Raw genomic sequence first — 14,144 nt, 5'->3', positions numbered from 1 at the left:
AATTCTAAAAATTTACTTTAAGGATTTTAGCTAGTCCATTTTTTAAATCGTCAAACAATAAATTAATTCTCTAAATGTTTATCTATTTTAAATAAATACTATCTTTTAATCATTCACAATGACAATTGTGAAAATACTATCTTTATCACGGTTTGCAAAATATATTATTAAAAAAATTACAATATTGTCTTTTCGTCTCTTTGAATTAATCTAGAGAAGAAAAAAATCTGACAAATGTTAAGTTTAACATTTGCTAAAGAGTCTATATATTATGAGGAATGCTAGAGCATTTTCTGGTGTTCTCCTGGTGTGCATTTGAAATGGCCTAGTTGTAATTTTTTTTATTAAAAAATTGCATCTATGCCATCCAAAAGGACATAGATGTAATTTTTTTAATTACATTTATACGTCTATGACATTCCAGATATACACCAGGAGAACATCAGGAGATGCTCTAACATTCCTCATATATTATATGAGCGGATTAGGATCCTCTCAAATTATTTGCCCAAATTTGAGAGATTTTAGGCAGGTGATTGTGAGATACTACTTATAGAACCTATCTAACCGAATAAGTAGTTGGATAGCCTAATTTTTATTTGATCAGGTGAGTCTCATAAGTGATCTCTCACCATCTCCTGCCCGAATTCTTTCATATTCGAACAAATAATTTAAGAGGATCCTAATCCTATATGAGTCTATTTGTGGTTTTTGTTAAAAATATAATTTTTTTTTTTTTTTTTTAAAAAAAAAACACTAAATATGAATAGGCTATTGTAACTTTGTAAGTGCTCTGAGTATTTTAGAGCAAAAGTGGGATGGAGTCTTGTAGCAATTCTCTTATTTTAATTTAATACATGTTCATCCTCGTCAATATATATATATATAGAAATGATCCCTACACTCATTTCTCACAACAACCTTACAACAAGCTGATGTGGCTTGTAATATTTTATTATTTTTTTGTTTTCTTTTCATTTCTTTTTGTAAAAAAATAATAAAATATTACCAGCCACATCAGCTTGTTGTGGGGCTGTTGTGAGAAATGAGTGTATGGATCATTTCTCATATATATATATATATAGCTCCACCCTTGCCTTAAAGATCGAGGGACATTAATTTTTAGTATAATTTAGATGTTAGAACTTTCCCATATATTACAGTCTAGGGACAAATACGACATGGAACTGAATCACAATTGTTACGAATTAAATTCTCAAGAGGTAGTTCAATCGGTTGGGAATCACGCTTCATGAAGCGGAGATCACTAGTTCGAAACCACCCTCCCCCTTCCCCCTCTTGTGTGGACATGTCAAAAAAAAAAAAAAACTGTTACGAATTAAAAAAGTTTACATGAAACAAAAGACGTTTTGAAATAGTTCTAATTGAATTTCACTAAAAATGACACGTCTTTATATTTTTATGTTTTCCTTATAACTCTAGCTATTTTGTAGAACCATGAGAAGAAATTAAAAGGAAGGGTGCTTGCTACCATTGTGGTAAGCTAGGTCACTTCAAGAAGGATTGTCGTTTTCTGAAGAAGAAACATGCAGCAAGCTTCAAGATTTTTGTACTCGAAGATGGTTCATGGTAGATTGACTTTTATGCCACAAAACATGTATGAAGGGATAGACGTTTCTTTAAAACCTTTGAAACAGTGAATGATGGATGCGTTCGATCTCTTTATGGGAAATTCTTTCACTGTTGTTGTCAAATGATCGAATTTGGTTTTAAATCAGTCTTTGAGTCGGACCAATTTGTGTTGACCAAAGGAGGGGCTCTCCTCATCCCCTTTTATATTCAACATCTTTAAATAAAACACAAGATAAATAAAGATAGAATCCAACTTCTCCCAAACAAACCTGACGGAGTGACGGTATCTTCGATCAATCCTAAGATACCTTATTACCCCTTAAGACTTCAAACCCCGATGAAAGATAAAGTGATCAAATACATTAGAGAAATAAGATAACTCTAAACACTAGACTTTCGCTAACGTTGGGTCTCCATGTAGAGTAACAGGACGAATGAATAATGATAATACGCGGTCCTTAGTTTCACGGTCTACAACACCATGTCCGTCCTCGTACTGGTACATGCACTGAGCGATCCTTCCAAGGTTCCTCGCCATTTCAATAAATGTTTGAGACAAGGGTGATGGTGGACTCGCAGCTCCTTCTTCGTTAATCTTCTTCCACGTGGCATCAATCAAAGATCTTATGTACTCACGGGCATCTTCTTCACTTGCACCACTTTCATTCATGTAACACTGGATTGATTTAGGATTATCTCCTCTCTCTAACTCATCCTGATCAGTTTCAGAACACACATATTAATATGAGGATGTTAGGCTATCATCGTGTTAAGTGTTCAAAAAGACTCTAATTAGGATACTTTGGTTTGCATATATATATATACACACCTTAGATGTTTGAAGATCATCTGTAAGTCGTAAAATCATTGATGACCAACGGATTATGTTGGGGTGGTCTTCCAAGCAATCCAAAGCTTCCTTTGTTATTGGATTTGTGGCAAAAAAATAAGCATGCCCTAGTACAACTGGTCCTGATATTGAAACCCATGCATTCTCAATGTATTCTTGAAAGCTTGGTTTATATCCGCTGTGGTACCACTTTGCCTCCAACAAATAAGCTCTACATAAACCTGCCCACTGAAACATTTATATGGAACAATGAACTTGTGGGAAGAAAAAAAATGTTAGAGATAAATAAGGATGAGTCTTTTAAAAGTACGTAGTCCGTTCCAAACCTGTTTTCTAAGGTACTGAATGCTGTGGAATCCTTGTTCTTTAAGAGTGTCAAAGGCCATTTCATTAATTGAGTTGTGGAGAGCAAGAAAACATATCTTCATATAATAGGGGAGCCGATCCATTGCATTGGTATCCCATCTGGAATCACAAAAGAGTATAATGCCATCGCATATCCACTACAAAAATACATAAAATTTGCCACGTGCATTTTGATACGTGTACGGACACTGTACATGTGTCAAACAGGTTGTCACGTGCGTTTCGCCACTCGTGCAACACGTGTCAGATATGGATGCCACTAACTGTGCATTTTGACATGTGTATTGAAATACACGTGTCTGACAGTTAGACATGTGTATTCAAACAGTTGGACACGTGTATTCCAATACTCGTGTCTAATTACCCTAAATACACGTGTCTATTTTATGTTTTTTTTTAAAAAAAAATTTCAAATTTGTTTTATGTCTACTTTGTTATCCGCATCCGCAGTTTTTTTATTTTAAAAAAGCCACACACACACACACACACACACACACACACACACACACACACACACACACACACACACACACACACACATATATATATATATATTTGAAGCATTTGATCGACCAGGTGTACTGCCATTTGTTAAATGATAGAAATTCTTTAATTTGTGATAAATGTTGATTGGTATCCAATAAATCAAGGGATTTAAATGATTTCATTATTAGAGATTAAGGGATTTGTTAACCCTAATCCAAGTGATATGTTAGTATTTAAAATTATTCAAATCATATGTAAAGCTCTATAAATAAAGCCTTGTATTCAAATCACATATCAAGGAAAAATGTGGCATATATATAAGGCTTTAATGTGTGAATGTAAGACATAATAGGCCGAACTACCTTAATCTCTATGTTTCATCTCTTTCATTTATCTCTCTTTATTTTATTATATGTTTCTATACCATTAATTAATACGAACCTCTCAACAGCATCTGTGAAGAGCTCAAGTTCATCCAAAGTGCCGTATACATCATAAACATCATCGATTGTTGTTATGAGTGCAAGGACCTTTGTTAACATTCTCCTACAATATCCAGACTGAGGTTGAAATATTATTCCAGTGGCCCATAAGAAATGCTCCATCAGCCTATCCCTCGCAAAGCTCAACTTTTCGCCAAGCCCAGTGCTCCTCCACCACCTTCGATCATGTGAAAAAAAAAAAAGTCAACATTTGGTTTAGAATCATAGCATGTCCTTTCTTAACTTTTGAATTAGGTATAAGTAAATCACTAGCTTAATTTTTAGGCTATTATTTATTTAATTATTTATTGTTTTCACGTAGTATTGAGATTTGATTTTAATTTTAGTGCTCATTATTATTGCATGCAGTGCCTCAAGTACTTGTACCTTGACACTTCCTTTAGATCTTCTTGGTGGGCTGCTTGTACTACGTTAAAATCCAATTCTGCGAGCTCAAGCAAGGTAGGGTTCATGTCTTCTTTGCTTCTGTATACATCAATGAACCACCTCGCTTCCAACCTTAACATCCTCCAATGCAAAGGAAGTTCCAGGGCATGGTTCACTATAGCACTAAGATTTTGATCTTTGCTTTGCTTGACGTACTCTGAGAGTTGCTTCCTTGCGAAATCTCTTGCTTCCTCCAACATACTTTCGCCTTCTACCGCAAGGAATGATGCTTCATACAAGCAAAGCATTCCCTTAGTATCATCACGAAGCGATTCCTTGAAGTTCCCTATCTCATTCTTGAAACTATTGAAAATCTCTGTAATAAAAAAAGCTCAATCACTAGCTAGTCAATAACTAAAATGATATATGGGTTAAGCTTAAACCTCCCCTGTTTTACTTATTTTAGTGAAAGGATTATATATATAATTAAGTTGTTTACCTTGAGGCACGCTATATCCATGCTGTCTTAGCAATCTAAATTCAAGAGCTGTGGCGTATATATTCTCATTGTTGCGCATTTCGCCACCATAATTAGCGTTGTATATACCTTCCAAGGTCCTCCGTATTTCATTATCAAAATGATAAGATAATCCAAGTCTCTGCAAGATATCAATCAGCTCGAGTCGCTCCAAAGGATTCACGACTTTGTGAAACATCATCCTCACTTCTCCCTTCAGCTTATCAATTCGTCCGGCAAATGAATCCCCCTGGCAATTCAATTAATCTTCTCATTAGCTGGGCAATAAATAGTAAATACACTCCTAACTAAGACTAAAAATAAAAAGAAATAACGTAATATATATACCACATATGCACTTGTCAGTGACTGGATGTAATCATAGTGCCAAATGGGAGGTTGGTAATTTGCTGATCGCCGAACAATATTAGAAGGACTCGAGATTTCACTGGTGGCCATACACATGAAAGTACGAGGAACAATGCCACTTCTGGATGTCATGAAAGAGAGGGGAGTACTTTTAGATGGGATCACTAGCTGTGGAGTGAAGTTGCAATTACCGAGTGAAGCAAGGCGATAAAGATCCATTTGGAAAAGACCTTTAGTGAAGCTTAATTGCTTTGGTTTTTGGATTGAATGGATACTTGGAAACATATGCTTCAAATGGATACCTTTATATATAAACCTTGGGAGGCTGTCATCTTTGAAAAAAAAAATATGCTTCTCCCTGTCAAATTAGCCCTAACACAAGTGGCCAATTTGTCCGGGAGGCCTTTGGAGAACAGGGACCGGTACTTCTACCCACTCTTTCCCCTTGTAGACTATTTAATTTCATTTTTCTAATTATACGTACTCACCAACAACAACAAAATTCGTCTTTAGCGACAAGCATATAATTCAAAAATATGCTTGGCCACTGGCCACAAAGGGATTTGCTCCATGCACGTACAATATTTTATGAACGATCGTTTTGGCGGAGGACAAGCATCCTTTTTTCTTTTAAAATAAAAAATAAAATAAAAAAATTGTGGCCATCGAATCTAGCTAATTGATTGATAGGTTCGTCGTGATATGTGAATTTAATTACGAAGATCCGAGTCTTTAGCTGAAGTTCGAGGATTAGACGTGGAGAAAGATATTTTAGAATTGAAATATGCATCTTTTTTTTTTTATTAAAAAAAAAAAAAAAAAAAAAAAAAAATGCATCAATTTATTTTTTTGGCATGCCCATTATATATAACTTAAGATTTTTTGAAAACTTGAAAAATTATTTAGCTATTAGTTTTAAGTGTTTTTGTACTAAAAAAACACATGACTCATGACACATATTTCAATGATATTATAATTAAATTATTAGCATATTATTATCACTATTAATCTAACCAAAGAACCCATTTTTAAAAAATATCTTAATAAAAGAATCAAACAATAACAACTAACATATTTGAAAGTGGTAAAAATTTACTAAAACTTGTTAACACTAGCAAAATTTCAAAGTATGAACAAAACTTTCTCAAAAGATGCCAATGTTGTTCTTATCTGAATAAGAAAACAATTATAATAATAAAATAATAATCAATAAATTTATTTCTTTCTAATCACAGAAATGTAAAATAAATAATAATAAAAATTGTTAGCATAAAAAATTTATCAATTCATCATTAATGGATACACCACAAGTGGACAATACTAAGATTATTCAAATAGTCGATACATCTTTACATCTACTGTTATACAAGACACAGACATGACTGCGCATTTAAAAAAACTAGCTTTTAACCTGTTTTATGAGCAGATTTTTTTAAAAAAATAATATAATTTATTCTAAACATCTATAAAAAATTAGTAGTAATCAATTTTCTTCCTTCACTCCATTACCTAATTGCTACTAGAAATAAAGAATGTTAATAAGATCATTTTGAACAACATTTCTTTACTCAATAGTATAAACCCATATGTTAAATAAATTTATAAATTCATAAAGTTTAATCCTTATATATTAAAACATGTTAAATATTTGTTCTCATTGATGTAGTTTGAAACGAAATGAAACTATGTTGGTGTGTATATATATAATTGGCTTGTAGAAGATTTATATCTTAAAAAAAAAAAAAAAAAAAAAAAAAAAAAAAAATTAGTTTATGCGGTTGTTCATATAGTACTAGTAACAGGATATTGAAAGGAAAATGTTATATTTTACAAATATTTTTCTCCAAAAGTGGTTCTAAAATGATGCGTCATCATCCTATGAGATGATAACACATGTTCAAAATAGTAAATCTCATCCATGATTGTCACATCATTAGGGAATGAACTTTTGAGAAAAAAATAAAATAAAATTGGTTAAGTGTAGCACTTCTCATATTGAAAACCTAAAAACATAAACATGAATAAAAACATATGATAAAATCGCATAAAAAAATTATTTTGAAAAAATCACAATCCATTATAAAACCTTGAAAGCCAATGTCAGTCATCAATTAAACACGTAAAGAATGTGCAAAAAAAAAAAAAAAAAAAAAAAAAAAAAAAAAAAAAAAAAAAAAAAAAAAAAACCCTCGATAAACAACTGCATAAACGAAAAAATCGTCATACTTTGTACAAAAAATAACGATTGGAAACTTTCTCCCTCACCATCATTTATCGGAATTCAGTGTAAAATTTACAAAAGGAAAAATAAGCAATGTAAATAACAACAACAACAACAATAATAATAATAAAAAGAATAAATAAATTAGAACAAAAAATATGGACAAAAAAGAAATACGAAATAACAAAACTACATTAAATGGGACAAATAAGTAGAAAATGAAAAATGATAATAACAGAAAAGAACTATTTTTTTTTGTATATTTTTCTATGTTCGAATGAAATTCATATATATAGGAAAAAGTCCCGTCAAATAGAGAACTTTTTCTTTTGAACGTTCTTCGCATATAACGTAAAAGAAACTACATTAAGAACCAAAAAAAAAAAAAAAAACAAAAACAAAAAATGGAAACGTAAGAATTGTATTTTTTGTATACTTTTCCTAGTTTCAATGAAATTAATAGATATAGGAAGAAGTCCCGTCAAAATGAGATTTTTTTTCTTTCTTTCGACCATCCTTCACATATATATATCATAAAAGAAAATACTTTTAGCACAAAAATAAACAATAATATTTAAATTAGAACATAAAATAAGGACAAAAAATAGAAACAGATGATAAACGAAAAAAAGAAAAGAAAAATACTCATATAATATAAAAATAATTGTCTTAGTTTTTTTTTTTGATATTTTATCTGATTCCAATGAATTCATAGGCTCATAGGTATAGGAAGAAGTTATGTCTAATGGAGATTTTTTTTTTTTTTCGACCATCCTTCGCATATATAACATTTAAAAATTAAAAAAAATTAAAAAAAAAAAAAAAAAAAAAAAAAAAAAAAAAAACTACTTTAGAACGAAGATAAAAATAATATATAAATTAGAACAGAAAATAAGGACAAAATACGAAAATGGACAGCAAACAGAAATTAGAAAAAGAACGGTATTTTTTGTGTATAAATTAGAACATAAAATAAGGAAAAAAAAAAAAAAAAAATGAAAATGGGGACCAACAAAAAACGAAAAAAGGCTCATATAAAAGAAAAATAACTTCTTTCTTTTTTGTATACTTTCTTTGGTTCCAATGAAATTGGTAAGTATGGTTCTGTCAAATAGATTTTTTTTTTTTTTTTTTTTCGATCATCCTTTTCATATATAATGTTTATATATATATATAACTACTTTTAGAACAGAAATAAAAATAATATATAAATTATAACAAAAAAAAATAAGAACAAAAAACGATAACAAACTAACATTATCATAAAAAAATAAAGACAAAAAAACAAGAAGAAAAAAAAAAAAAAAAAAAAAAAAAAAAAAAAAGAGAAATTACTTAAATAATGGAAAATAATTATTTGTTGTACATTTTCCCAGTTCCAAGAAAGCAAGCAAAAAATATAGTGTATGTGTACCCCAATTTTTGCTATAAGCAAAAACAAAAACCAAAAACCACTTATATGAGAGAAGAAGAAAGTAAGAGCATTCACAATTGAAATCTTTAATTTTTTTTCTAAATTTAACTATAAACATCTACTTTTATTGATTTAAACCAACTCTGAAACTGATGTCTTGGGAAGAGAGAGAATGTGTCTTAAACGAAAGTTTTAGTTGTTTTTGACTTAAAGGACACTTGTTATATTTTTAATGCACCACTTGTCTCAATATTACGCATTCCTCTAAATGATTCCCCAATCATATGCGTGTGAATCTATTGATGCATACAGTAAAATGGGGGCAGTATATTTCTTTTCCTCTATTATCTACACTGATTTACTCTTTCCTACGCAGTTGCTTTATATTCTAACTTCTACCACATCACCATCACAGCCTCGAATATATTGATGCATACAGTAAAATGGGGGCAGTATATTTCTTTTCCTCTATTATTATCTACACTGATTTACTCTTTCCTACACAGTTGCTTTATATTCTAACTTCTACCACATCACCATCTTTGAGCTCTGTACAGGGTAATACAAGGTGGCCATTGATCAAAACCAGCTTTCCCTCGAGTCCTACTTTTCTAGCAGCATCTGCAGCTGTGCTGCCAGTACTCAACCTCATTATCTCACCACGGGGCCAACAAACAATTACCACTTCCCCAAGGACAACAGAGCCAGGATTAACATGAGATTTTCCACCATGGTTTGGCACTCCAAGACTTGCTTCAGATCGTAGTTGCTCTTCCCACTGAAGCATTGTTCTCAATAGCCGCACCTGGAATTCAAAACTTAGATTAGAGAACATTCATTGAAATGAAGACTCAAGTAAATCTGTGTATACACGTATCTGCATGTGAGCAATATGGACTTTGTAGTGGTACAAACAACTATATTCAAGATGATAAAGATTAACGAGCACGACTTTCATGCTAGCGCAACTCAATCTGTTGCTTGTTCGTTTATCATTAAAAAAAAGAAAATGTAAGAAAAATGGGGGAGAATCCCCAACAATCACCCCAAAATAGTCAATATAGTGCTAGAAAATAATATAAAATAACTGAAAATTAGCCAAAGAATTGGCCCGGCCCAATAATTTCTTGGTCCATCAGCTAAGAAAGAGTCATTAAAAACGACAATTTTTGAAACATTCCAAAGGTTTGCCTGTTTAAAAAGACAAATGTGGTGGTAACAAGGGATCTTGGTTGCCACAATGAGGAAGGTCGCATTGAAATCAACTGGACTAGAGCCAGGAGGAACTCCACTCCGATGTCTAGCAAGAGTGGTGCCTGACAATTTGCATGCAGGAGATATCTGTTCTTGTGGTCTCCAGAGGCAAAAAGGTAGCACCTATTATGGAAAGGCCTGGTAGAAGGGGGAGGACGAGGGAAATGAACAAGTAAACCTTAGATATGGCGGTCAAGTCAGGGGATGCGTACAGGAGACAGTGCTTGAGACATGTGCATGATGGAGGAGGGATGTGGGTTGGGGGGGAGGAGCGGGGACCAAGGAGGCCCAAGGAGAGGACGGGGGAGCGTGGACGGTGAAGGTGGATGAAGAGCAGGAAATCTATGGCTTGTCTCCCAAAACGACGAGTGTGGCTTACACACGGAGAAGAAGGGATGGGGATAGCAAAGAAAAGGCGAAGGGGGGCGGAGGCAGTGGGAGGGCAGTATATATGACTTTCAAAGCAAAGAAAACAGAAGAGAAAAAGGGAAAAGGAGGAGGAGAGAAGATGATGTAGGACAAGAATTTCATCTTCTTCCCGAGATGCTCTTATTATCAAAGGGGCCCGTCTTGACATTGATATTGTTAACAAACAGGCTTATTCAGGAAAAATCTTACAATCGGACAAAGAGCTTTACCGAAGGGTTCTTAGCAAGCCGGGACGAAAAGGTTTTATTGTCGGAACCAAACATTAGGTTCCGACGAGTAAACTATTTTAAGCAGGACATTCTGTATCGTCGGCACCAAGTGGACATGAAGACAACTAATATACGGTGGTTGAAGTACAAAAGGAAAATGCTACCAGCCGGGTCGATGAAGAGTGAGAAACAACCGACGGGCATGAGTGAAAATTATCGGCAGAACTTTTAGTACCGCCGAGAATTAATTAATTGGTCAATGATGTGGTGACAAGATTGATTCTTTTACATCCATAACAGATATTATATTAATATACCAAATCAAGAAGATTTAAGCAAGAAAGGAAATGGTCGACTACCAGATGTCGTCCAAGAATGAAAGAACAGACTATTGAAAGATTGTGATTTGGAAGATATTCTGCAAAATAACTTTTCCTAAATTTCCTGATTCCTCTTCTAGAAGATTCTCATATTTAGATTGACGTAATTGTCAATAATTACCTTAGTTACTATATTTTCCCTTCTTTGTTTATTTCTTTTCTCAGAAGATTCTACTCTTTAGTAGCTTTAGGATCTTTTCATATTTTGGCTTATGTAACCACCAAGTATTTTCATTGTTTATGTTAAAGTATTGATTAAGTGATAAAATTTATCTCTTCCTATAAGCTTAAGTTTTTGGGACAAATGGTGATTTAACATGGTATCAGAGCCAAATGTCCTGAGTTTGAATATTGACTCTGTCATTTACCTCCCGTTTCAATTAAATATTCTACATGTTGGGCCTCATCTATCAAAAGGAAGTCTGAGCCCAATGTGAGGGGGAGTGTTAAAGTATTGATTAAGCGATTAAATTTACCTCTTCTTATAAGCTTAAACTTTTAAGACAAGTGGTGATTTAACAGTTTGTTTCCTTTGTTTTATTTCCGTTCCTAGAATATTTAATCATTTTGTAGTTTTAGGGTTTCATTATAAATTAGGAGCAATTGTTATGGAATAAATAATTCAGGTTTTGCCATTAATAATATTATCAATTTTCTTTATCAACATGTGTGTTGATTTTGTGCATTGAGAACACAAATTCTCTTTCACATTTATCGCTTCTCGCTATGTCAGAAGAGCAAGGGGAGGACAGGAGTTGAGAAGAGGAAGGTGGGAGGAGCTCCTCTCACCTCCCCGAGCACTCACAGGGAGGAGAGGGCTGTCACTAGAAGAGAGAAATCTCCTACAAAGGAGAGACGAGAGAGCTCTCTCTAGAACTAGAGAGAGAAGGGAAAACTTATATGGGTAATCATATGCAATCTGAATTATAATCAATAGAGATGTGCAGTAGTAGTTCAAATGGGAGCCACTAAATAATAGATCACAAGTCAGAACACTGCATTTGCTAACAATGCAGTCAACCAAGTTGACATGTTTGCACCTGAAGATTGCTTTGGGTGCCAAGACTGCTAAACCTGTCTAGTTCATTACAACATGAAGTCATCATGTGCAATGCCTTCTGCAACATAAATCCCTTATGCTGAATATACCCATTGGCTTGGGAGATGAGTTGAAGTCTTGAAATGGCTATAGCTATATTTTGGCTAGAAAAATACTAAAGGGAAAAAAAATAATCAGAGAAAATGTTTCAAGACAGCATGTCTCAATTTGATCAAGAAAAAAAAAATTGGAGAGAAGAAACTTTCTTCAAGATCTGTTGGAAGTCGCCAGCCATGGGAAAGGGGTGGGGGGTGAGGGGAGTATTTAACTTTTTTTTGATAAGTAAGAGAATTTTATTAAAAAACGCAAAGCGCAATCAAGTATACAGGGGGTATACAAGAGAGACAATTAAGAAGAAGAAGAAAGCAATACAAGGAAATCGTTATAACTAATCCCTAGAGGTGCGAGATACGCAGCCGTCCAGGAGTACAAAGAGGGGAGTATTTAACTTAGCAGAAATTCATATTGACCAGGTACTTTTATTCCCACATGCTCACAAGAGCATCCCAACATATATATATTTCTCCACGCATTTGTATGTTACCCTCACCAAAAATAATAAAAATAAAAAATTTTAAAAATGTTAATTTTTTTTTTTTAAAAAAAAAAAAAAAAAAACCCTCATAATATGTCAACTCTAGCCACGTCATATTCTAAGAATTGAAGCATTTACTGCATGAAACAAATAAAATTAGAGAACTTAAGCAAATATTCACTTGCTAGTAATAAAGACAACTGACTTTCAACATGGTAATGTGATTGTAGACAAACCTTGTTGTTAATGCTAGTTTCCAAGGAAGTTGAAGTAATTGATACAAAGCTTGGCCTAGATGTTACAGAATCAACCTGCCTGCCATCAAAAACAGCAGATACAACCGCCCAATATTCAGTTTTTTCTTGCTCTGTCAAGTCAATGACCTGGATGAAGGTTGACAGTAGGCGCCCAAATTGGTCTTGCTGCATGGAGAAAACAGTTCAATAACTCATTTGTCTGATGCAAGTTTGATCATAGGATCATTCACTAACAAAGGGTTAATAAAATCACTTAATGATTAGTAAGTTAAGACCCCATTTCAATCCTGGATGCCAAAATAAGTAAAAGCAAGAGATTTATCCTATAAGAAAGGAAGTTTGGTTTCCGCTGAATATTTTGGCATAATTATATCATTTTACGTTTTAAAGATGGGCATAACCCTTAAATTTTTCCTATGCCTTCAATATTTTTCTCATGTTTAACTAATTCTCATTATACTTTGACAGTTGTGTTTTTAGCTCCTTTGGTGATTAGTTTTAATGATTTTTTTTTTTTCTTCTTCGAAATAGGCGTTTCTCTTGTATACTTCTTGTGTAGCTAGGTTACGCTTTGCACTTTTAATGATATTTCAATTACTTATAAAAAAAATTAGTTGGACTTTATGTTATTTTAGTGGGGCTATCAGCCCAAGTGTCACTAGGGTTAGGGTTAAGGTTTAATCCCTAGTCTATGTAAGCATAATTTTGTATTTCATTAAGGGGTTTTTCATGAATTAAAATTTGGTAGACTGTTTGTCTTCTCTCTCTCTCTCTCCCTCCCCCTTGGCTTCTTTTTTTTTTTTGATAAGTAATTGCAATTTATTAAAAAGCGCAAAGGGGCACAACCCTTATACACGGGAAGTAGCGGTTGCTCAATACATTATATTTTTTGATAGCGCCCCATCATAGTTTGAGTGTTTTTAATTATGTAGATCCTCTCTCTCTTTAACTTTTCTTCTCAATTTCTGGTTGTCCCCCATCGATTTTGGTATCAAAGCCAGGTTTGATTGTTTTCCATAACAATCGAGCGATCCACAATTTGGTTGTTCCCTCCTCTCAAATCCTAGCCCCATCAATCTTTCACACCACTGAAACCCAACATCTCCATCGTTCCAGACAACACACATGCATAATCTTTTCATCTGCCACCCAAACATCTAACCCAAAACACCCACAAAGAACTGCTGCCCCACACTACCACACCGCCGTCACCCAATACCACCCATCACTGCACTGTTGTCACCCAAAACCAAACCAACCACCGCGTCAAAGCCTCCTCTGCACGGCGTTAAGCAC

The 14,144-nt window shown here is 33.5% G+C and overlaps 2 protein-coding genes across 3 annotated transcripts in view; both read right to left on the bottom strand.

The window, feature by feature from the left end:
- Nucleotides 1-1,756: 1,756 nt before the first annotated feature.
- On the bottom strand, nt 1,757-5,340 carry LOC133853204 (myrcene synthase, chloroplastic-like). Its single transcript, XM_062289582.1, has 7 exons — nt 5,030-5,340; nt 4,664-4,931; nt 4,165-4,540; nt 3,737-3,955; nt 2,770-2,908; nt 2,423-2,671; nt 1,757-2,308 (listed from the first exon to the last, which is right to left on the bottom strand). The coding sequence occupies exons 1-7, from the start codon at nt 5,333-5,335 to the stop codon at nt 1,982-1,984; spliced, it is 1,884 nt and encodes a 627-aa protein (XP_062145566.1). The 5' UTR covers nt 5,336-5,340; the 3' UTR covers nt 1,757-1,981.
- A 3,614-nt stretch (nt 5,341-8,954) lies between these two features.
- Nucleotides 8,955-14,144, bottom strand: part of LOC133853178 (uncharacterized) — a 30,800-nt gene continuing 25,610 nt past the window's right edge. For both annotated transcript variants that reach the window (XM_062289580.1, XM_062289581.1), the window contains exons 17-18: nt 12,828-13,013; nt 8,955-9,490 (exon numbers count right to left, since the gene is read on the bottom strand). In XM_062289580.1, coding sequence (XP_062145564.1) covers nt 9,197-9,490; nt 12,828-13,013 — 480 coding nt within the window. In that variant the 3' untranslated portion in view covers nt 8,955-9,196. The remainder of the gene's footprint in view (nt 9,491-12,827; nt 13,014-14,144) is intronic.

This window comes from Alnus glutinosa, chromosome 1 (genome assembly GCF_958979055.1).
Source record: "Alnus glutinosa chromosome 1, dhAlnGlut1.1, whole genome shotgun sequence".
Classification (NCBI taxonomy): Eukaryota; Viridiplantae; Streptophyta; class Magnoliopsida; order Fagales; family Betulaceae; genus Alnus; species Alnus glutinosa.
This window is presented reverse-complemented; position numbering and strand designations above follow the sequence as displayed.

Bases quoted from the DNA above. Each gene is read 5' to 3' on its own strand.
- LOC133853204 (XM_062289582.1), bottom strand. From the start codon at position 5,335: ATGTTTCCAAGTATCCATTCAATCCAAAAACCAAAGCAATTAAGCTTC. The intron at 4,932-5,029 runs GTATATATATTA...TTGAATTGCCAG, and splicing joins CACTGACAAGTGCATATGTG to GGGGATTCATTTGCCGGACG. The intron at 2,672-2,769 runs GTTTGGAACGGA...TAAATGTTTCAG, and splicing joins TTCAGTACCTTAGAAAACAG to TGGGCAGGTTTATGTAGAGC.